This window comes from Dermatophagoides farinae, chromosome 7 (genome assembly GCF_024713945.1).
Source record: "Dermatophagoides farinae isolate YC_2012a chromosome 7, ASM2471394v1, whole genome shotgun sequence".
Taxonomy (NCBI): Eukaryota; Metazoa; Arthropoda; class Arachnida; order Sarcoptiformes; family Pyroglyphidae; genus Dermatophagoides; species Dermatophagoides farinae.
This window is the reverse complement of record NC_134683.1, coordinates 2,993,382-3,018,501: the sequence shown is the minus strand read 5'-3', so window position 1 is coordinate 3,018,501 and position 25,120 is coordinate 2,993,382. Positions and strand designations below refer to the sequence as shown.

Sequence of the window (25,120 nt, the reverse complement as noted above, 5' to 3'; positions counted from 1 at the left end):
TTGAACAATCAATAGTGATTGCAATTCAATCAATTATCAATCAATTCATCAATAAAATAATTTTCATTCTTTCAAGCGTGATAATAATCATCATAAAGATTGAAAAAAATGAAGAATTTGCAAAACTCAATGATGATGACATTTACAAATTTTTTTCATCTTCACCACAAATTATTCTCAATTGATCGAGACAATAATCCAATAGAACTTTTAATTTTATTTGATAATTTTTTGAACAAAAAAAAAATTCTTTATATGAATTATCATAATTAAAAATACATTTTGACGATAATGATGGTGATGATGATGATGATGATGTTTATTTTGTTTTTTTTTCAATGTTATTATACAAAATGAGCAGCAGCAGCAGCATCAGTTGGAAAAAAAATGATAATAATAATGATTTATACTAAAACAAAACAAGAAAAATTTTGAATCTCTGCAATGAATAATGGATAATCAAACAACACGATATCGGCTTTTATTCAAATATGATGTATTATTCTGTGGAAATTGAAACAACAAAAAAAAATTGAAATGAAATTTATATATCCAAAAAAAAAAAAAAAAAATCCAAATGTCAACTTACCAATTTGATTAATTCTTCTTTGATTAGACGAATAATTTCACTTTTAGCTTTGCTTACAGCACGTTCATTCATACCTTCAATGGCCAGATATAATTTTCGTTCACCCAATTCAACTTTAGGTTCTTTACCAGTTGGAAAATAAGTACCACGAACAGTGATACCGGCTTCAGAATATTCACTAATCATAGCAATAGCTTCTTTACTAGTTACACGCCATCTAGCTTGTTGTGGAAAATCATTAATCTCTAATTCTTCTTCATAACGTTGTGTCAATGTTTGTGCAAATAAATCATCATCATCTCGTTTGATAATTTCACCATCATCATTATATTCAAAATCTTTTGGTGTATAATTTAGTTTAGCATTGATAAGTTCGGCACGTTGTTCAGCAATAGATTTGGCCGTTACAGTGCTAGCAATATCTCCCAATGAAAATGCATCACCTTTAAGTATTGCTTCTGTATGTGCCGTTGCTGATGGTTTATTCGTTACAATTGGATTTACAGCCGGTGTTTTTGTCATTGATATTTTCGACGCCAATTGTTTGGCTAATTCTAATTTTTCCGATAATGTTTTCTCACCAGTAGGTATTAATGGCTGTATGATTGTCTTCTTTTTTGGTGCCAACATATTTTCAATTTCTTGATCAATATCTTCTTCTGGATCTTCGTCATCAGAATCTTGAAGGCCGAGTGCTGCTTTTTGAAATTTTTTCTTCTCCACAGCTTGCATTGCTTCAGCTTCATCGAATTTGAAACCTTTACCAGTGAAACCAGATGATGATTTGACTTTTTTACCCATCAATTCTTGTTCACGTTTATAATCATCAAATAATTTTTGTAAACTTTCCGGTATCATATTTCCACTTGATGTTAATGCTTTTATCAAATCATTTGAATAACGACCCTGTTCAGGTGTTATAAATGTATAAGCATAACCTTTGTTTCCAGCACGACCAGTACGACCACATCGATGTACATAATCTTCATAATGATTTGGACAATCATAATTAATCACCACAATACAATGTTTAACATCTAAACCACGTGCTGCTACAGATGTTGCAACTAAAACATTGACACGTCCATTTTTAAAATCAGCAATTGTAGAATCACGATCATTTTGATCGATACCACCATGTAATGCTAAACAAGTATATGATGCATGCATTAATTCTTTCAATAACATATCTGCATGTTCTTGTTTGTCGACGAAAACAATAGCACTGCCTTCATTCGAATATTTTCCCAGAATTTCTAGCAATTTCAAAAATTTGTCATCATCATCGATAACAATAATTTCTTGTTGAACTTCTTTACACACTACAGATCTACCACCGACTTGAACTTCAATCGGTTTATCCAATATTCTACGTGCAAGTGCTTCCATTATTCGCGGAAATGTTGCCGAAAACATGACTGTTTGTCGATCCGGTCGAATTCCATCGATAATTCGCATAACTTGTGGTTCAAATCCCATGTCAAACATTCGATCAGCTTCATCCAATACAACATACGTACATCGACGAAGATTTGTGACGCGACCATTATTTGCAGCCAACATATCGATCATTCGTCCAGGAGTACAGACAACAATTTCAGCGCCAGGTTTTAGGTCACCAATTTGTTCGGAAATCGGTGTACCACCATATACGGCTACCACTCTCAAACCAAGTGGTTTGGCAAATTTCCGACATTCCGAATAGATTTGTGTGGCCAATTCACGTGTTGGTGTCATAATCACGGATATTGGACCATCACCAGATTCCAATGGTGGTTGATCCATTATATGTCGAAACATTGGCAATAAAAATGCCAATGTTTTGCCTGAACCAGTTTTTGCTATGCCAATCAGATCACGTCCAGACATTATGGCCGGTATTGCTTGACATTGAATTGGAGTTGGTTTTTCATAATTGTTTCGTTTCAAAACTTCCAATACTTTTTTACTTACACCACATTGTGCCCATGATTTTATTGGTCTTGGACAACCTTTACCTTTGGTTTTTATTCCTTCCATTTTTGTCTTATATGCATCAACTTCTTCATTAGTCATTTTAGTGATTTCAGGTACTTCTATGTAGAAATTTTTACGAAATTTAACATATGTAATATCTTCTTTTGAAATGGTCATCAATTTTTTTTGTTTAACTTTAGCTTGTAAATTATCCATTGCATTTGCTAATTCATCATTTTGGCCAATTTCATCACTAGATGAATATTCCATTGCATCTTGATTTTGTTCAATTAATTCACCTTTCTTTTTTATGGATTTTTTCTTGGCTACACCAACAACAACGGTAACTTTATCATTTCGTTTGTTAGCATGAACAGTTTGTTGTCGATATTTTTTCACTTCTTCTTGAATACCTTGCATATAAGCATCTAATGGATCAATATCATCATCTTCATCATCATTATTTTGTTTTTGTTTTTCTTCCGATTGTTCCGTTGTTTGTTGTTGTTCTGTTTCCATTTTTTCTGTCGATGTTGAAATGGTTTCATCTTCATTCGTTACAGATTTTGCTTCTTTATTATCAACTAAAGATTGAATAAATGAGATATTAAATAAAAACATTTTCAAATCAAAATTTACCTTTTGCAACTTCCTCAATTTTATCTTCAATTTCAACTTTTGTTACTGTAGGAGTGTGAAAATTTTCCTCATCAACTTCAATGGTTTCATTGGCATTATCAACATCATTATCGTCGTCATCGTCATCATCATCATTTTCATCATCTAATGTCCATGTCTTTTTTGGTTCATCTTCTTTTTTGATTTCATTGGAAACAGTAGCAGCGTTAGCAGCGGCACCATTATCATTTTTTTGATTAACAGTGGAAGTTTCATTTGTATTACTATTTTGTAATGATTCACCAAGTTTCTGTTGTTGACGCCATTTTTCTATACGTTCACGACGTTCTTGCATAATCTTTTCCAAACGTTTCTGTTGTTCATCCATATCGAAATTTTTATAATTTACATCTTGACCAATAATATCTTCAACACGTTCCCGGTTAACACGTTCAGGTGATTTGGATAAACGTTTTGATTTATGATAAGATGGTGATCTAGAACGATGATGATCACGGCGTTCCGGTGATCGAGACCATGAACGAGATCTAGAACGATGACGAGATGATGATGAATGATGGTCTTTATCTCTACGCGATGATGATGATGATTTCGATGATTCTGTACGATGTGATGATAATGATGATGATGATGAACGATTTTTATAATCACGATCACGATAACTTGATGATCGAAACGAAGATGATAATGTAGATCTTGATGGTGATCGGCTTCTGGAACGTTTACTATCCCAATGTCGTCCCATTATTGTTGTTTTAATCAGTAGAAAAAAAACAATCAAACAGATGATAAGAAATAAAAAAAAATGTGAAATTGGCAATACAAAAACAATCGAAACCGGCTTTGTTTTTGTTTACACCAAAAAAAAAAAGAAAAATAATCGATATTTTGCCATCGATATTCTGCATGCAGGATACATTTTCACAACTCTAGAAACTAGATGGCAACACTTTTGACTTTTGATGAAAATTGAAAATTTTATTTTTTCACATAAAAATTCAATCCAAAATCAATCCACCATTCAATTGATCATCATCATTAATAATTAAGAATTTTAATAAAAAAAAATAAAATAAAATAAAATCCATGATGACAATTAGTTGATTTGGATCAAAATTACAATAATAATAATAATAATCAAATTCATTGAATCATCAATCGAATAAATTATTTACAGAGATACAAATAAAAAAAAATTAAATCGAGTGTTTGCCATGATGATGATGATATAAGTAGTTTGCAATATAAAAAAAAGTCAGTGTAAGTTGTTGTTGTTGTTGAATGATCAAATTTCAAAATTTGTCAACAAAATCAAATTATGATTTGATCAAACAAATCATACAGATCATCATTATTATAATAATAAAAAATTGAATTGAAAATGGCTAGATTTCATTTTTGTTTTGTTTTTTTTTGTTTTTGCAGACTTGATTGTTTGATTAGATAGAATCAGCGATGCAAGATGATGATGATGATGATGGTGATGAAGGCGCGGCTGTGAATTATGATGGATGGATTGATGGTTGAATTTTTTTTTTGTTTTTGACCGGATAATTCATTTTATTTTTGGTTTGTTTTTGGTGACAAATGAATTGTCAAAATCACACACACACACATACACATTATATGAGTGGAATTTGTTTCACCGAATTATGGTCGAATGTGAAAATATTTTTTTTTTCAACGGGATAAATAATTTTCAAATGAATGATGAGATTGGTGGCGGGTCTGGATTTTCGTTTCGAAAAAAAATTCGTTAAAATTCAAGTCACTGTTCGATGTTGTCTGCAAAAACGATCACGGTCCTGTTTCAATTTTTGTATATGTATTTGGTGGTGGTGAGTGATATAGTTTTCAGTTGATTTTTTTCCGAATCAAAGATTCTTTGGTTTCAAATTTTTTTTATGCGAAAAAAAAATTCTTACAGCTAAAATTCTTTGGTCTTTCAACTATCGGCACGTTCTTCATTGGTTTTTGACTATATTTTTTGAGAGAGAGAGAGAAAAAAAAGAGAAAAATTTTAGAAAAACAGAAAAAAAACATTCAATAATTTGAATTTAAAATTGTGAATTGAATCTCAGCAAAAAAAAAATGAATGAATGAAGGAAAAAATTATTATTGGCCAATTTCCAAAGCAACTAACCGCCAGAGGAGAAACAAAACAAAAAAAATAACTGAGAAAAATTTTTTTTTGTTTTTTTCCATTGAAATCTTAGATAATAATAATTTTTCTTGTCACCAGGAAAAAAAAATCCAGTATATATTAAATGATTTAAAGCTGTTTATGTTTACAATCAGCCATAAACCATGATTTTGATCATCATCATCATTATCAATGAATAAAAGTGAAGAAAAGTAGGGGCAAAAAAATTCAATAAATTATTTTGTCCAAAAAATTCCAAAAAAAAACACATTCAAATTGTTTTTGGCAGCCAAACATGATGAACTATGACCGAGATGAGATGACATTATTATTATTATTATTGGCCCGCGGCCCGACAAATAAACACAATGCACACACATACATAAACACAAGATTGATGGAATCGAAAAAGAATTATTTCACAAGAAGCAACAAAAAAAAATGCAAATTTTTGTCCGACTACGATGTGGTTATGATCATCTTCAAGAAAAGCGGAGAAATTCATCAATGGTTTTGTTTATTATGAGAAAATTCCGACGAGGAAAAACATCCAGAATTCTAGCCTACAATTTCACTGTCAGGTTAGTTCATAATAAAATCATTTTAGATTTGAGACTAATCAATTTTTGTTGTTTCGGTTCAAAACAAAACAAAACAAAAAAAATGATTTACAGATCAAAAAATCAAATCAAAGAGTCAAAGAGAATCGAGCATTTGTTTGTTAGTTTTCCACCGATAAATATTTCGTTATCATCATCATCATCATTCACATTATAATCAACAATGATCAATGTCGGCTATATGCACACACACAAACACACTCAAACACACAAAAAACAGCAAAAATTATATTAAAAACATTCCATTCTAATCAAATCTACGATTCATTTCATTTTTCATCATCATCATCATCATCCTCATCATCATCGATCGTTTTCTCTTCATCATCATAAATGAAAAACAAAACAAAAAACTGCCGACACGTATACGAAACAACAACACTAGCAACACATAACCGAGAAAAAAAAATGATGAAAAAAAAACCGACAGAATATATATGAAAAAAAAGATGTGGAACTCAATTTTTTTTCCAAAAGATTATATAATCGATATATTACACACACACACACAAACATCGGTAGCAAACAACAAAAGCTTGCTACCGATGAAAACCATCTCAAAAAGCCTCAAAAAAAAAGAAAAAAAATGAAGATGAAGTTAGTCAGCATTCATTCACAATACATATATTTATTATTTATTTATTTGATATATAACATGACATGAAAATGATGGCGACGACTATGAAGACGACGACTATGAAGACGACGACTACGAAGACAAGTGAAATGTAAATATTATGACTTTATTATATTGAGAATATAATCATCATTCGGCTATAATAATCACCTCCTCTAGCCATTGATCCATATATCACTTTTTTTTCTGATGTTGTTGTTGTTGGTGATTTGAAATATTCACATTCAAATGCTGTTGTAGACCGGTATGGATCATCATCATCATCATCATCATCGTCGTCAATTTGTCTGAAAGTTTCTCTACTACACACACACACACACACACACATTCAAACCATACCTGACAACAATAATTTTTCGTATTTTTTCTTGTCGGTTGTTGTGTAATCATGCAATCGATAAACCAACAACAACAACAACAACAACAACATCGTTCTTTTGGAGAAAAAAAAATTTTTTTTTTCTGTTGTTGTATTCACCAACACACTGAATTTTTCTGAATATATGTGTATTTTTTCTGGTGCAATTTTGTTGTTGTTGTTGTTGTTGTTTTGTTGTTGATTTCTTATATTATTCGTATAAAACACAATAATCAACAATCAAGCAAGTTGTTTGTTTGTTTGTTTATTTGAAATTGTGTGCAAGAAAACTAAAGGAATTTTTTTTTTCTCTAGATTTTATGACCATCGAAACATAACAAATCAACCAATCACGTATGTGTGTGTTTATTAGGTAGCCAATAATAATAATATTTTTTAGTTTTCTTGAGGCACGAGTTTCATTGAATTTTTTTTTGTGTGTATTCAAAATGAAATAAAAACTTTAGAATGAACAGAAAGAAAAATTTTTAAGAATACGATCGAATTTTATATTTTTTTTTTCAGTAGTCATCTCTCAATGATCATCATCATCTTGATCAGAATGATCATGATGATCAAAACTTTTGCCGCAAGCCGACAAATGAATGTTGATCATCAATAATAAAAAAAAATGAATGAAACAAGAATTTATTTATGGATGTGTGTGTGTGTGTGTGTGCATAACACATTGATTATCGATGGAAGTGAAAAAAAAAGACATTGACATTGATTCTGATTCTGTGTAAATGAAAAATAAATTTTAGCAATTTAAAAAAAAAATTGAATCGAAATTGGATTGTCATGTCAAATTTGACAATCATTATTTCATTTCAGACACATTGACAATCATCAAATCATCGAACGTTTTTTTTTCTTTTACTGTTTTAAGTGACCACACCGACTATTGATCAGAATTTTTTTTTATTTCTCTTTACATTTCTATCTGTCATTTTTTTTCGATATTGCCAATCACATACACACACACACACACGAAACAATAACAAGGTCGGCAATATAAAGTCGTCAAAATTATCAACAAGACGTTACGAATGATTGAATGTTTGGCATGATGATGATGATGATGATGATGAAGCCATTCACTATAAAGCGGCAAATCCGTAATATTGATTATATTGGTCATTTGTATCAAATTTAGTGTTGTGAATATAACAACAACAACAACAACAAAAGCAATAGACAGATGAACCTGAAAAAATGGACCACACTGATTGATTCAATCAATCTTTTTCTTTTTTTTTTTAGTTCGCTATTGGGTTCAAAACTCCTCGCCTATTTATGATTTTGATGATAATCATTTCTTCTATCGATAATAAAAAAAAAAGAAGAAGAGAAAATTTTCCAAGTGTCCATTGTAATTAAGTTGTCTTCGCTTCAACATTTATAATCAACAATCAAAGCAGCAGCAATATAATAAGGGCTAGGTAAAACGGAACCTTGTTATTTATAATCACATTCGAAATGATTTTTTTCAGAAAAATTTCTGGATCTAATTTCGTTTTAGGTTATCTTCTTTTTGTTGTTGTTTAGCGGAAATTTTCAAACAAAATAGACAGTCAACGAAACGAAAAAAATTGATTCATCTTTTCAACAATTTTTTTTCGTTTCGTTTGTTCATCGTTGTTCAGGTGATGATGATGATGATGATAATCACCACTAAAAACACAAATAGAAACCGAGCAAATTCTCATCATTAAATGAGGTTGAATTCTTGAACCAAAAATGAACAAAGAATAACAAATAACTAATCGAACGAATTTTTTTTTTGATTAATGTCATATTTGGTCGGCAAATTCATTGTGTGTGTGTGTGTGTGTGTGTATAATGATAATTTACAAATGATATGTAATTTTGTTGTCGTTGTTGTTCACATGTTGAATTGCCGACTTTGATCTTTGATTCAGTGAATCATTCATTCATTCATCCTTGTTATCAGGTTATCAGAATGAGGTTCCAGATATAATCATTATCATCATCATCATCATTAGTTTGACCGGCTTGTCAACGATAATTCACTATGTTTGTATAATAGTAATTGTCGTGGAACCAAAAAAATTTTTTTTTTTGGAATGAATAGAAGGCCACCTACCAAATTATCACCTTGTAATTATCAAGAAAAAAAAAGAGAAAAAAAACGAAATTGAAATTGAATACGATACATTTCTACTACTGCTATTTCTACTACTATTGCTGCAATTTCGTTCCATATTTTCAGACGAAAACAAATTCAACTAGCCAAAAATGATAATTTTTCATCACCACAAATGTGATGATAATGATCATTAAAATTTTTCTTCAACTTATTTGGTGGTCTCGAAACGAAAATGAACAAGAAAAAAAAAGAAAAAGAAAACACGCACATGATGAATTTTTTTTTTCATTTTTGCACTAAACTAGCCTTCAATTATTATTTGAAGTAGATAGAAAGAAACAACGAAAAAAAAAGAATCTGGCCAGTTGAATCATTTATTGTTCTTTTGGGTTCGTTTGAAACATACACATATAAACAGAAAAAAAAACTTTTTTTCTGTTTGTTTGTTTGTTTGAATATAAAAGTTTATGCAAACGAATTATGAGTTTCATAGTAAAATCCAAACAAGTAATAACAACCAGAGATATGATATGGTTAGACGACATAAATTATATTGTCGTTTTGAACATCATCATCATTTTGAATGTTTGGATATTTTGTGTTGTTGGTGGGCCAACCAAATCAAAACCAGAACCGAACAGAATGGCATCAAATCATCATATATATAAAAAAAATAAAATAATTTTTTTTCCATATAACGACCGCCAAAGTTGTGTTTTGTTTTTTTTTTTGTTTTTTTTTCTGGTTTCATAGATGATGAAAAGAAAAAACCTCACACGAAATGGCCAATCAAACAATTTGGAAACAAAGAAAAAACACACACACACACACAAACTTACCGAAAAGGAATGAGGTGGTGTACGGGCAACTATGGGATCATAATCGACCAATGTTTTTACCGCTAAATTTGAAAATGTAAAGAATGAATGAATGAAAAAAATTCAATAATTAAATAATAAAAAAAAAATTGGCGAAAGAATTATGAGCAATACTCACGATATTTTTGTAAATCTTTATATTCACAACGATGACCTTTATAACCATCGGCACATCTGATTGAAATTAAATCAAATCAAATCAAAAAAAAAAAAAAAAAACAAAATGAATAAAATTGAATGAAATGAAATGAAATTTTTTTTTTTTGGCTGTATGATGATGATGAGAATCAATTATTTGTTACTTACTCACAAACATATTCACCAAGATGTTTATATAATGAACATGTACCACCATTCAAACAGAATGATGCAATTGGACATGGTTGTGGAATTTCAGAATTATCTTGAAAACTATTGAAACCATCATCAGTTACTTGTGGATGATAATGATGAATTTCATCACTTTCAACATCATCATTATTATTCAATATTTGATGATGATGATTATGATTAATATTATAATGATGATTTGTTCCAATAATCACATTATTTTTGGCACCAATACGATCATCATCGTTATTAATTGTTGTTTTTCTTATACCGGAATATGATGATGGATGTCGATGTTTACCATTATTTTGATGATGATGATAATTGCCTAATGATTGCCGATGTTTTGGATGATTTATTGGCCATTGTACATTAACATGGAATCGTTTTACTGATGGTTCTTTTGATACAACATTCATTGCTCTACATTCATATGTACCATGATCACGTCTAACGGATGCATGTACAATAGTTAATTGTGATATTCGTCTATATAGAATAATAATCGATAAAAAAAATGAAAAAAGAAAATTCGTTATATTAGTTTAAAATTCTATTTTTTTAATCCATTCTTATTCTTATTATTTATAATTTAACCACCACCATCACCATGGTACACAACCCGGATTCTGATTCTGATGATGATGATGATGAAATTCTGTCTAGTCTAGTGTTGTCTAGCCATTTTATGATATGTTTTTGTAAATGGGATTCAAATGAGAATTTGAAAAAAATAATGTGAGAAAAAAAAATTCTTTAAAATGTCATCAACAACAAAAAAACCAAACTGAACATTATCCGACCATTATCCTTTCACTTTTTTTTCCAGAAAGAAAAACTCTAGACGAAGACAACAACAACAACGACGACAATAAAATGACTTTCTAATACGTCATCGCGCCTTTAAAAAAAATTGTGAAAAACCAAACACAAACTGATTTTATTCATCACACACACATTTACATTTGGATTACAGCTAATTTTTTTTCCTCATTTTCAATTCAATTCAATTCAATTCAATTCATGAATGAATGAATGAATTCAGAAAAAGAAAATAAACAAAAAAAAAAAACACTGAATAAATAAATAAGTAAAAAGTATAAAAATAAAATGTCTTGTCCTCATATTCTTTCATTCATTCATTCATTCATTCATTCTAAATCGGGATATAGAATTTCTAAAAATGGAACAAACATTCACCACCATAGATTGAATGGAAATGTTTGACACTTATACACACACACACACACACATCATTGATGATGATGATGATGATTATGAAATTGTCTCTCTTCAATTGATGTTCAATTTTTTTTATATTTATTTATTTATTTACTGTCGAAAATATGATTATATTCTATACGAGTTTTTTTTTAGGAATTTATGCCTTTATTGCTAGTGTTAGGTAATATATATTTACAAGTTAAAAAATTCTTATTTTTGTCTGTGTGCTACACACACACACACACACTGTCAACATGAATTGTAGTACCGTCGCCGCCAATGTATATAATCGTCTACTACTTTACTGTGTAAAAATTATTTGTTGTTGCTGTTGATGCTGTTGCTGTTGTTTTTGTTGCAGAATAGAATATTCTTCAAAAGAATAATAAATTTTTATTGCTAAAAATGGTGATGAACTATGTAAAATTATTCACTTATGTTTTTCATTATTCACATATTCATGTTCATTTTAAACATTTTGAAAAATTAGAATTTTTTTATTTTTTTTTTTTTGTCGTTCGATGGACAGTGTTTGCAATGGGTGTGATACTAACCTTCGTGTATTGATTATCACACGTCGTCGTGTACGTAAACGTCGACCATTACGATACCATTCGATCCATGGAATTGGATTACCATCAACACGACATGATAATGTTATATTATGTTTGGCAATAATATCCAAACGTTCCCTGCTGCTATGTGCAATACGTGCTGGTTTGGCTATTTATTATTATTATCATGAAAGAAAGTAGAAAAAAAACAAAAATTATCGATTAGCACAAAAACCATTACACAATCATTCATTGATTATTTAAAAGTGAGCAAAAAAAATTTATCAGACAGATCGATAATCTGAAAAGATATTGTTTTGCGGTAAATTCAATAAAAAAAAACACACACACACACTTAGATTGATAATAAGACTTTTTTTTGTTTCTTCAAATTTTGTTTTTCATAATGAAAATCAATCCTTTTCACAAACAAACAAACAAAAAAAAAACACAGAAGCCATTTTTTCACCTGAAAAAACGCCTTATACCCAATTATACGTTCAATTTTCTCGTTATCTACGTTATTCACACACACACACAAGTGATGGGCCACCTCGTAACAAAGACGAAAAATGACGTTTTTTTTTCTTTTTTGGATTTTCTGTTTTTCTTTCTTCGAATATATTCGTCAAGGTCCATTCAAAAATCCGATTCGGTTACTGTTGTTGTTGTTGTTGTTGTTAAAAGGACACACACATACACACACACATAAACATAAATTACGGTCTCGAAGAAAAAAGTGGTATATACCTAATTTGTCTCAAAATGAGACCTAATAAAAGAAGGATTGCTAAATGAGTTACGGTTACAAAATTTTTTTTTTTTTTTGACCAATGAGAAGTTCAATGCAAATTCTTCATCATCATCGGTCGTCGTCGTCGTTGTCGTAATATTCATTTTTGAATGAAATATACTGGTGGTGAATTTGAATTCAAATTGAATTCGATTGAATGCAAAGGGTTTTCACCTTACTTGCCGAAATTTTTTTTTGGAAATCAAACTCCTGCTGGGTCTCCTTTTTCTTTATGTCAAAAAAATTTCTTTTCTCTGTATTCACTGAGCAATCGATTCGATGGATTGATGGCCATCATCATCATAAGTGTTGCATATAAGGAATGGGAAAAAAATATCCCTTTTTTTTGCTGTAGTGAGACAAATTCATCGAGTTCATTTTTTTTTTTTGGGTACTAGTGACCACCACCATTGGTACCTATATAGTTTGTCTTCTCAATTTACAAATTTTGTCAAAGATTTTTTTTTTTGTCAAGCTAGGCCAGAAAAAAAGCCGCCACGTAATGAATCAGTGTCAAGGTGTTTAAAAAACCAAAACCAAATGAAAAAAGTGAATAATTTCATAGCTTCCTATTAGTTTGTTTTGGATAATACAACGAAATAAAAATATGACTTTTTTTCGTCTGCATTGTGTATATAAATTCTTCATTCATTCATTCATTTGTCAAATGGAAAAGAATGCATTTTGAATTGAAGTAGCAAATGAATATATATGATAATTGGATGGTGGTGGTGGTGGTGGTGGTCAATCCCTAAATTTATATGGTGGCAAATAATAATAATGATGACTACAACAACAACAACAAAAATTTTTTTTATGAAGAAAAAAAAATATTCAAATGACATGAATTCAGAGAATGAAAAGCTCACACAATTGTCGCCGCGTAGCAAAAAAAAAAATCAAATCCAAACATTCAAATATACCCAGAAGCAAAACATGAAGAAAAGAAAAAAAGTTTCCATTTTCAAATTATTATTATTGTTGTTCCAGAAAACGAATTTTTCTTGCAAAAAAAAAAAAAAAAAAAAAAGACAGAGACAGATTTGAATTTGCCGCCCACACATTGAGAACAACAACAACAACAAATATATTACTCAAGCCACACACACACACACACACAAACAGAGAACGAACAATTCATTTAGTCGACATAATAATCAACAACAATAATAATAAGGCTTCAGGAAGGGCTCAAATTATGTTTGGAAAAAGAATGATCAAGGAAAAATAAAATAATAATAAATGACTCAATTGAATCGTGATTGAATGAATAAATGACCCACACACACACACACACACAAACCTAGACAACAAAATGAAGAAGAAGAAATATGAATAGAAAATGCGGCTTCTTCTTTTTTTTCCATAATTCTTTTCTTATTTTTCTAGATTTTGTTTTGGAATTTTTCCTCTTTTCTCTCTCTATTTTCTCAAGAACGACGACGACGACAACGATGATGATGACAGGCCATTCTTGTTTTTTTTTTTTTTTTTTGTTTCTTAGACACACACACACACAATGTATGTTTTGGCTTCTTTTTTTTGATTTTTTTCAATATTTTTTTTATATACGAATTATTTGATAGAAAAACCCTTTTTGGACCTTAAAAAATCTATGAATGTGTGTGTGGTGTGTGTGTGTGGGAATAAAAATAAAAATATCAAGGTTGTCGGCTGTACACCAATTGCTGTTGCTGCTGTTATTCAAATTGGGCTAACTTTCGACTTTCCGTGTCGACCGAAAACAACCGAAAAACATTGAAACATTTGAATTTAAACAAATTATTCTTTGATCTAGTATGTAAATCAACAACAACAACGACAACAACAACGAAAAATTGTCAAATTTGGCAAAAACACACTACGGAATTGCTTGGTACTGTCGAAATAAATGCAAAAAGAAAGAGAGAGACAAAAAAACCGTCGGAAATGTTTTGCATAAATAATCATGTTGATGTTGATGATGATGATGATAGTGACAACGATGATGAAAAAGAAAAAAAAATGTCACCATTTATTCGGTTGACGGAAAATAATACGATGATGATGATGATGATGATGACGACAGAAACTATCAGAATTCACTCAACTAAACTAGGTAGTATATGAAGGTTGTTTGTTTTTTGAAAGAATCGGTTCATTACACACCCACATATATAAAAATTTACGAATTAAAAGAATGAAATGAAAAACGTTTTTTTTTCCATTCACATTTATAGAATTTTTTTGTTTGTTTGATTGTTTGTTTTTTGAATTTGAAATTCCATATCTCTGTTATGTAAATGATAAATAATACAAATTCGTGATCCATTCAATTACCAGTAATTGCCATAATCGATAAAGAATTACAATAGAAACAAAAACAGACAAAAATTCAATTTCGAATGCTGTTATAATCAAATTATCATGATCATCGATCAATGACTAAACTGATGATAATCGGCTTTTCAATAAAATTTATAACCTATAATCATAAATAGATAATGAAGATGATAACCTGTTGCCGGGTTTACAAAACCTCAGACATTGAATTCATTGATTATCATCGTGATCAAATCAAAAAAAAAAAAAAAAAATTTGAAAAAAAACCCAAATTCAATCTGTCAATTTAGTCAATCATCAAAATACATTCATTTCAACACACACACACTGACAAACAATTATCTGATTAAACAAGACAAAGAAAATCATTTTGGAATAAAAAAAACTTCTATATCCGGCTTCTGTGTGGCCACCACAGAACAACAACAAAAAAAATCGAAAACAAAACAAAAAACAACAATGAAACATTGTTATTATTATTCAGTTTGATTTTGATTTTGTTTTGTTTCCACTAAAGCTATATAAATGATATATAAACAAGTAACAACAACAACAACAACAACAACAAAAAACCGGTAAATATCTTTTGTGTGTGTGTGTGTGTGTTTTGAATTATAATCACTATATAACCAAGAAAAAAAAACATCATCAAGAAAAAGCGAAATCAGAATCTACATTATATATGGCGTATAGAACAAAAGGCGAAAGGTCAAATCTTCAATTGACTTGAATTCCCATAGGTATATATCCTAAATCTCTCATTGTGTGTGTGTGTGTGTGTGTGTGTGTGTGTGTTTTCAGGCCATCATCATCATCATCATAATGTATCAGCAGCCCACACACAAACAACAACGTCAAAGAATTGATCATCATCATCATCAACATCATCATAGCAACAAGTGGATGGATCAAAAGTAATTTACAAATTATTATTCTATATATCTCAATCTCTCTCTCTTTCTCTATTTTTTTTAGATGTCAAAAATGTAACAATATTGTTTTCTCATTGTTGTTGTTGTTGTTGTCAATACTTATGATCAATCAACACTTATGATCAATGTATCGATGAGAGAGATCGTCTGTTAGTATTGTTGTTGTCTGTTGTGTTTCTAGGCAGACAAAAAAAAGGAATTTCTCTCTTTCATTTTGAAAATATTCAAAAAAAAAAAAAAAAAAAATACCATTTGAAACCAAACCAGACACAAGTGGTTCATTAATCAATACAAAAAGTCAAAATAAAAACAAATGAAAATTGCAAGAAAAAAAAACCTTGAAAAACAACGATAAATTCCAACAACAACAGAAAAGGTCAACAACTGTAAATATCCAAGTGGTGAACTTTTGTTTCAAATGGTGTTATTATTATTATTATTATTATTATTTCAATCAATCAATCAATGCCGGATCGATCATCAACAATATATATCAGCACGAGTGAAAAACAAAACAAAACAAAATCAAACACACAGAATCAATGTATGTACAAACGTCAATGAATCATATATACCCACAGGGGCCATAGTTGATCGATCCAGAAAAAAACGATATCAAATCAATAATGATGATGATGATGATGGAAAATTGAAAAAATCCATCATCAAATATGATCATCATTTGTATACTTGAGATGTATGTATGTGTGGAGAATCTTTATAATGAAACCCAGGTAAATGACACACAGGTTAATGAATAATGAGCAATATGTCACAATTAAGCCCTCCCTAGCCTATCTCATTATTTAAATTCCACTTGTGGGTGGGCAAAAAAAAAATAAATAAAAAAAAATTTAAACACACAAAATTGATATTCAAAAAAAAAAAGAGATTGATTGATCAAAACAAATCAAATCGAGATATATCGAGATAGATAGATGGAAAAAAAGACCGAAAATTGAAAAAAAATTCTTATTCATCGATCATAGTAATAAGTAGTGTAGTAAGTAGTTAGATCTGTTATAAGTTTATCCAGAAATATCTGTGTATATACAGCAAAACAAAAAAAAAACAGACCGACATCTTGACAAGTTAGTAATAATAATAATAAAAAAAATGACCAGATTGAAAAAGGACCAGGAAAAAAAATTAAAACTAAACTAAACTAAAGAAAAAAGTACCGCAGTGTGAATAAGAGAGAGAGAGAAATCTATTTTAAAACCCAGATGATGATGATGATGGCGCGGCAAACATTTTTATTATTATCATCATCATCATATATGATGATGATGATGATGAAAAGAAAGGAATCCAGGAACTGGCTTTGGCCAAGAATATTGTGATGTGCTGTTGTTGTTGTTGTTGGTTGTTGACGACAATAGACAAATTAGACTTGTTACATTCATACACACACACACACACACACATGAAGAGAGAACGAAGATTGAAACATATTGAACGAAACTAACAAAATAAAAAACTAAGGTGTGTTCCACATTCATTTATATATATACATAGTGTCGTTATTTTTTTTTTATTTACGTTTACGTTCAGGTTCTTCAAATGTTCATGGTATGCGTGTGTGTGTGTGTGTGTCCGGGGCAATAGTTTTTTTTTATTTTTATTTTCAACAACAACAACAACAATTTTTTTTTTATTCATTTGCATTGAAAAATGTAGAGCAAATTTTCATCATATAATCATCATTTTGGCTTCAGTAGTAGTAGGTAGCTGAATTTTTTTCATTCTGTGATCACTGTGTGTGTGTGATTGCAATTTAATCAAAAAATTTTTGTTCAAATTCAAAATTTTCAATCAGCTTAAAAATTGTGTGAAAAATTTGGAATAATGATGCAATCATTAATTCTGCAGAATTTTGATAATAACAGAATTATGAATGTTTTGAAATTCTTTTGACATTAATTTTCCAATCAATTGATCAATGCTACATTAATCAAAAAAATATGGAATGATGATCAAATCATCTATCCATAGCGATCATTGATGATGATGATGATCATGATGGTACTTGTAACAATCATCAACATCAACATCATTCTTTAAAGCCAAAGGTCAAGTCCTGGAGTTTTTTTTTTGTTTCAATTTTTTTTTTTGTTCGTTTGCGGCATATTTGTGTGTGTGTGTGGGAGAGAATGACTTTTTGAATATGAATGGTGAGAATCGATTTTTTTTCTTGTTCGAAGGCTAGGCCTGTCCCTTATTGCTATTTACTATTTTTTTTTCACTAGTAGTAGTAGCAGTGGTAGTATTTTTATGGCTACTGATGATGATGATGAAAGAAAAAAATAATAAAAACAAAAAAAAAACGAAGGAGAAACAAAACAAAACAAAACGAAAAAAAAATCCGATCCGGGAATCTGACATTCTTTCAATATAATCGATTTTGTTTTCTTTCCATCATTCATTTGTTTTGTTTTTTTTTCTCGATTATAATTGTTTTGTCTATTTTGATAATTATAATCAAGCCGGATTTTCTCATACACACACACACACACACTCAATTGTTGTTGTTGTTGTTGTTTTGAATATTTGTTGCTACTTCAACAACAACAACAAAAATTTGTTAATTTGTTGTTGTTGTTGTTGTTGAAGATTTAAAATATTTTTTTTCTTTTTTTGAAAAGTTATTAAAAGAATCACACTTACCACAATCACGGCAAAGAATTTTTCTTACTAAACGACTAGTATTACGACTAAGTGTTTCTGGTATCGTATATGTTATCATTGATATTAATTGATGGCCAACAACAATACGATTATTATCATTAAATGATAGACGATGATTATGAAATTTTGAATGAAGATCATTATTATTATTATTATTAGATGTTGATGTTGATGATGATGATGAATGTGATGGTAACATAAATCCACGTGATGATAAAATTTGTTGCTGTGCAAATAAAATATATCTAGTTTTTGTTCGTAATTTTTTCCAAATTTCTGGCATATAAAGTGCACAGAATGGTATTTCCATACTTTCATTTTGATTTGGTACAAAATAAAGTTTTACTTGTGTTTCATATTCAGGATTCGGTATTAATATGGATAAATCTTCATTATTATTATGATTCATCATTGAATGATGATGATTTATTGTTGATGATGATGATGATGATGATGATAATTTTGTCACATCTGGTTTAATTAATTTAAGTAATCTAAATGTTGCACCAATACGGCCACCATAATCTTCAGCTAATGAGATCAATTCACCATAAAATACTATTGGTGATAATAATGCTTTACCAGCAACATCTAATTGTTGTGACCATTGTTCTGGTGGTCCTTCCGGACATTGCTGTTGTTGTTGTAATTGTTGTTGCTGTAATCGTTGATGTTGTAATTGAAGTTGTTGATGTTTTTGTGGTTGATGTTGTTGTTGTTGTTGTTGATAATGTTGTAAATGATGACGATAATAACCATTCTTAAATAAAGATGATGATGATGATGAGGAGGAGGATGATAAAGACGATGATGATGATGATGATGATGGTGATAATCCTAGATTATACAGCAACGGTGGCTGATGAGATCGTTTTCTTATCCAATCGGATGAAATTCCTATTGCATGAGTACGATATTGTTGTTGTTTTTGTTGTTGTTGAATTGCGGAATGCCATTCATTTTGTTGTTGCTGCGGCTTATTATGATTTATCCTTTGATTATTATAATGATATGTAGTTGGCGGTAATTTTGTCGATGTTGTTGTTATCATTGTCATGGCCGTTGATGTTTCCGGCCTGTTTATTTGTGGATTTTGTTGTTGTTGTTGCTGTTGCTGTTGTTGAAGATTAAGATAATGAGGATGATGTTGATGATGATGACGATGTAGATTATGATTCATCATAATCATCATCGATGATGATGATGATGATGAACGTTTTGTTAATTTTTTAATTTTATTATTTACGAGCAATAATGGTGATGATGATGATATCCTATTCACAGGTGATGTTGTTATATTTGTATCAATCATCATAGATTCAACAAGTTCATTGATTTGACCTGTTGATTGTCCATTATATTCATCATAAATATGGCTACTATTATTGATGTGATTTTTTCGGCTTTTATCATCAACATCATCGGCCAACGATATTGTCATATTATTTACAATAGTCATTATCATTATAGTCATAATTAGGAATCGTATGATTCTTTCGTAAAATGATTGCGTTTTATGATGATGATAATGTGATGATTTTTTAAATTTAAAATTATTATTCTGATTATCATATGATGATAAATGATAACAAATCAATGACAAATGTGATGTTGATGATGATGATGATGATGGCCGATAAATAATATCGTTTGGTTGCCGTTTTATATTTATGAATGAAAAAATTTCCAACAATAATAAACGATGAAGAATATTCGATAAATAAAAGAAAAACTTCATTTTGTTGTTGTTGTTGATTGGTTTTTTGGTCGTTTTATCATTGATGATTCGTTGTTGAAATTAATCGTTGATGATGATTGATTAAAATTTCGAATCGAATTAGAATTGATTGAAAAATTATAATAATGGAATTGATGCATTGAAAAATTATCGAAAAATGTCAACAACATGATTTTTCTTTTTTCGATTGATTAATTATTAATTATTATTGTCGGATCGATATTGGATCAGAAATTTTAGATCTGTGTTGATATAGAAAAAAAAATATCTTGAATCATATCATCAGATATCATCATCAGCATCATGTCAATATAAGAAGGATTCCAAGCCGAAACAAACAAGAAAAAAAAACGGGTAGCATCATCATCTTTTTTTTGTATTTTGTTATCGCATTTTATCCAATCGATAATGATCATCAATCATTTTATAATAATAATGGTAGTCACAGATATCACACGACGATGATTATTATCGTGCTATTTATATAAAAAAAACACCAAATAGCTAAAAAAGTTGTGCAATTTTTTTTCCCAATTTTAATTGATTGATTGATAAATAATGATGATGATGATGAGATTGTTTCGATTTTTTGAAACATATGTATCAAAACAATCAATCAATTGATCGATATACGCACACACACATTTACTTTTAATCATTCATGTTCACAGGCAACAAGTGTATATATCAATTGGAAATTAAATCAAAAAAAAAAAACGATGTGCATTGACAAAAAAAAATTGGGATGATCCTTGATGATGATGATATGCATTTAATTAATTAATTTATTCATAATTAGAAAACAAAAATTCAATTGAAACACAATGGACCCCCTGTTTTAAACACCTATATTGTTGTTGTTGTTGTTGTTGCTGTTTGTGGATGGACATTAATAATGCCGGTACCGGTGTTTTTCTTTTTCTTTAAAAAGAAAAAAAAATTTCACTATTTTCTTGTTGTTACAATGATCAACATCGACAAACTAAAATCTGGTAGAAAACTATCATCATCATCGTCGTCGTAGTCGTTTTGGACTTCTAAAAAAAAAAAATCGGTGTGTGTATGTGTGGTGTGTGATTGCCCATAAAGTTCTTTCTTTCTTTCATACAAACAAACAAACAAAACAACACATTGCAGCAGACATCGAAGAACAGAAGACAAATTTTTTTTTTTACCAATTTTACCACCATTTACACACAAATACAGACGACGACGACGACGACGACGATAATATCAATGAGCCAAAAAGAAAAGTAATGAGATATACAGTAAAACGCTGTCTAATATTTAATGCGATTTAAAAAAAAAACAATCCTCAACATTCTTGGAATTTAAGAATCGGAATCTTATCGTATATATACGGCACTGTGTAATCAACATGTTTTTTTTGCCAGATTTTATTTACAGGTTGCCCATGCGTCCATAGTGTACAACGAAATTAAAATCCAATAAAAATTTATTCAATTGGATCAATATCGATTTAAATTGAATTTTTAATACGAAAAAAATAAATAGGTATTTTTAGAAAACCTAAAAAATGAATGGAACAAATCATGATATATATATATATATATTAGTTGATGAAAATGAATTTTTGTACCAGATCATTATGATGATAAAGTAATCCAGTAACAAAACAACAACAAAAAAATTATCCAGACCATGTCTTGTAAGTTTGTGTTTGTGGTTTGATTTTTTTTTTTGGTTGGTTGTCTGGTATGTGTGTGTGTGCGTGTATGTGCCATATTGTCGGCAGATTGCCACAAAATCGCTCCCACTCATCACATATAATAACTTGTTGCCTGGCGCTGGTTTATTGATGCTTTCCACTTTATGCTGTTGTTGTTGTTTTATTGCATTTCAAAATGGTAAAAAAAATAATTTTAAAAAGGAAAAAAATTCAAGCATCGTCTGGTTGGTTACAACATGATATGAAAAATTTTTTCCACTCATTAAATGTCGAAAATATGATTTGTAGACCAAGACACACACAAGTAAATCATATAGTTGTCAATCTGATATGAAACTAGACAAAATTCTTTCAATTGAAACAACCTACTACCATCATCATCATCAAAAATTTTGTTTTTTTTTCGTCAAAGAATCAAATGGAATTATTATTTCGAAGAAGACAACAACAACAACATCAGGATCATTAAATTCTACTGGAATTCAATTCAATTTTTTCTTCCATTCAATTTCGTCCATTTTGCCATATGAATGAATGAATGAATGAATGAATGGTACCACAAATGACAATTAAAGATTCAGTTTATAAAGTATAATTATTCATTATTCTTGGTGATGATGAACACCATTTGATGCATGAAGAATTACCAATTAGAATTATGCAAATTTTTTGTTTTGTTGTTTTGTTTTTTTTGGCTAATTCTATTTTCGTTGTTTTTTTTTGTTTGTTTTTTTTTTTGAATGTCTAGAGAGTTTTTTTTTTGTTTTTGTTTTTGTTTTTGCATAAACTTTATTATCATCATCATCATCATCATCATCATAATGATGAATTGACAACAGTAAACATTATTAGTATTATATTATTATAGTGGTACATTTGAAAAAATTTTTTTTAAAGTTTCGAATGAATGATGAAATAACATATAACAATATATATTGAGCTAGAGCAGCAGCTATTAGTTTTAATTAGATCAAATTAATTTAATTAGATTTTATTTTTTTGAATGAAAATGAATTGTTTGTTTTTTGTAGCTGTTGTTGAATTTTATTCTGTTGTTATTGTGTTTTACCCAAACACACACACACACACACACACACACACACATTTACCAGAACCGGAATAAACTAGAAATCAGAATATTTTTCATTATAAATTGGTATATATATTCTATTTTTTCTGGTAAAATGATGAAAAACAAAATGAAAATGAAAATGAAGGAAATTTTATGAAAATGTTTGGTTGATATTGAAATCATGGTCGTCATAGAAGACGACCACCATGATGATGAATATTTATTCAAATGTGTATGAGTGTCTGTGTGTGCGTGTTTGAGAGCAAATTAAGATCATTTTAGCTATATATATGGGTTTTAATGATGATAATGTTCATTCATGGCCAACGATGATGATGATGACCATTATGTTTTTTTTTGTTGTTGTTGTTGTTTTTTTTTTTGAAAATTTTTATTATACTTTTGTTTTTGTTGTTTTTTTTCATTTGTTTTGTTTTGTTTTTTTTTTCTCTGTTTGATATCATTTTTTATGGGCAAAAAAAAAAAGTTCCAGAAGAGGGTATACGACGACCATGATGACAATTAATACATATATGTATCGAGAGAAAGAGCAAGAGAGAAAAGGAATTAAAAGGAACGTCGGCAGTAAAATCATCATCATCATCATCAATAAAATTCAAATTTTTTTTTGCTGTTCACAACAACAAACGGAAATGGAATCGATTTTTTTTTCGTTTTTTTTCGAAGAATTTCCATATTTATTCATGTTCATTTTTTTTTTGATGTGAATGAAAAAATTCTAGATCACGTTCATTCACATTCGAATGATGATGATGATCATGGTGATTATTCATTCAGATCTTTCTGTCTTTCAATATTTTGACATACCACATCGATCAAATTCGGTGCAACCATGATGATGATGATGATGATGGCAATAATATTGAGTCCATTTACCTATTCATCGAGAAAACAAACAGTAATAACAAACATTGGATGGATGAAAAAAAAACAGTATCAAATATTTACGACTATTTCCATTTTTGATTGATTGATTGATTACAATCACCGTTATAAATGATGACGATGGTGGTGATAATAAATTGAATTAGAATAATGACAATCAGAAGCAAAAAAACCACTGAATGAAACGATTGAACAAAGAACCTTGATCCCATCATCATCGTCATCATAAATCCAGAGTAAATAAAAATAACAGCATCAAATATATTTAGTGTGAAATACAAGAATTGAAAAGAAAAATGAATGAGAAAGAAAAAAAAAGAATCATTGAAACATTCACAAATTTTGTGTGTGTGTGTTTACGCGTGTGTGTTTGTACATTTCAATGAATATAAAATGAAAAAAAAATTTTTTTTTTTCGAAATGCAAATAAAAATTCCATTGATGTATGTAAATATTTACCATGATTTTTTTCTGAAAGAAAAAAAAATGATCATCTTGTAACACTAATAGATGATGATGGTGATGGTATAAAAAACACACGCAAACATTTATCGATTGATTGGATTTCCGAACAAAAAAAAATTGATTACCAGAAAAAAAGGTCCATATGCAGTGTATAATGAATGTGAATCAATTTGTGATTGAATTAGTGTGTGGAAATTTTTTTTACTTCATGACAGACATTACGTGGTAAAAGAGAGAGAGAGAGAGAAAAAAATGTAAACATTATTTATTATATTATTCCATGTTTTCTGTCAAGATTTTCTCTTTCTTATTGATGGCCAATTGTGTACCATGAGTAAATGAAAACAAAAATCCAAAATGGAAATTGGATGAACATTCTGATTTGTTTTATATTATGAATTTCCAATGATGATGATGATGATGTAATTAAATCGGCATTTGTGAATATAAACAACAACAACAACAACAAAAATTAA

At 29.4% G+C, this 25,120-nt stretch overlaps 2 protein-coding genes across 2 annotated transcripts; both read right to left on the bottom strand.

The window, feature by feature from the left end:
• Positions 1 to 197: 197 nt before the first annotated feature.
• On the bottom strand, positions 198 to 4,079 carry Prp5 (pre-mRNA processing factor 5). Its single transcript, XM_047060862.2, has 3 exons — positions 3,185 to 4,079; positions 590 to 3,129; positions 198 to 504 (listed from the first exon to the last, which is right to left on the bottom strand). Exons 1-3 carry the CDS (start codon positions 3,927 to 3,929, stop codon positions 460 to 462), a joined length of 3,330 nt encoding a protein of 1,109 aa, XP_046916818.2. The 5' UTR covers positions 3,930 to 4,079; the 3' UTR covers positions 198 to 459.
• Positions 4,080 to 4,222: 143 nt separating this feature from the next.
• Positions 4,223 to 21,490, bottom strand: LOC124496792 (uncharacterized). The gene is made up of 6 exons (XM_075733085.1): positions 18,753 to 21,490; positions 12,039 to 12,207; positions 10,237 to 10,749; positions 10,049 to 10,104; positions 9,892 to 9,953; positions 4,223 to 5,162 (listed from the first exon to the last, which is right to left on the bottom strand). Exons 1-6 carry the CDS (start codon positions 20,509 to 20,511, stop codon positions 5,130 to 5,132), a joined length of 2,592 nt encoding a protein of 863 aa, XP_075589200.1. The 5' UTR covers positions 20,512 to 21,490; the 3' UTR covers positions 4,223 to 5,129.
• Between the last annotated feature and the right edge of the window lie 3,630 nt (positions 21,491 to 25,120).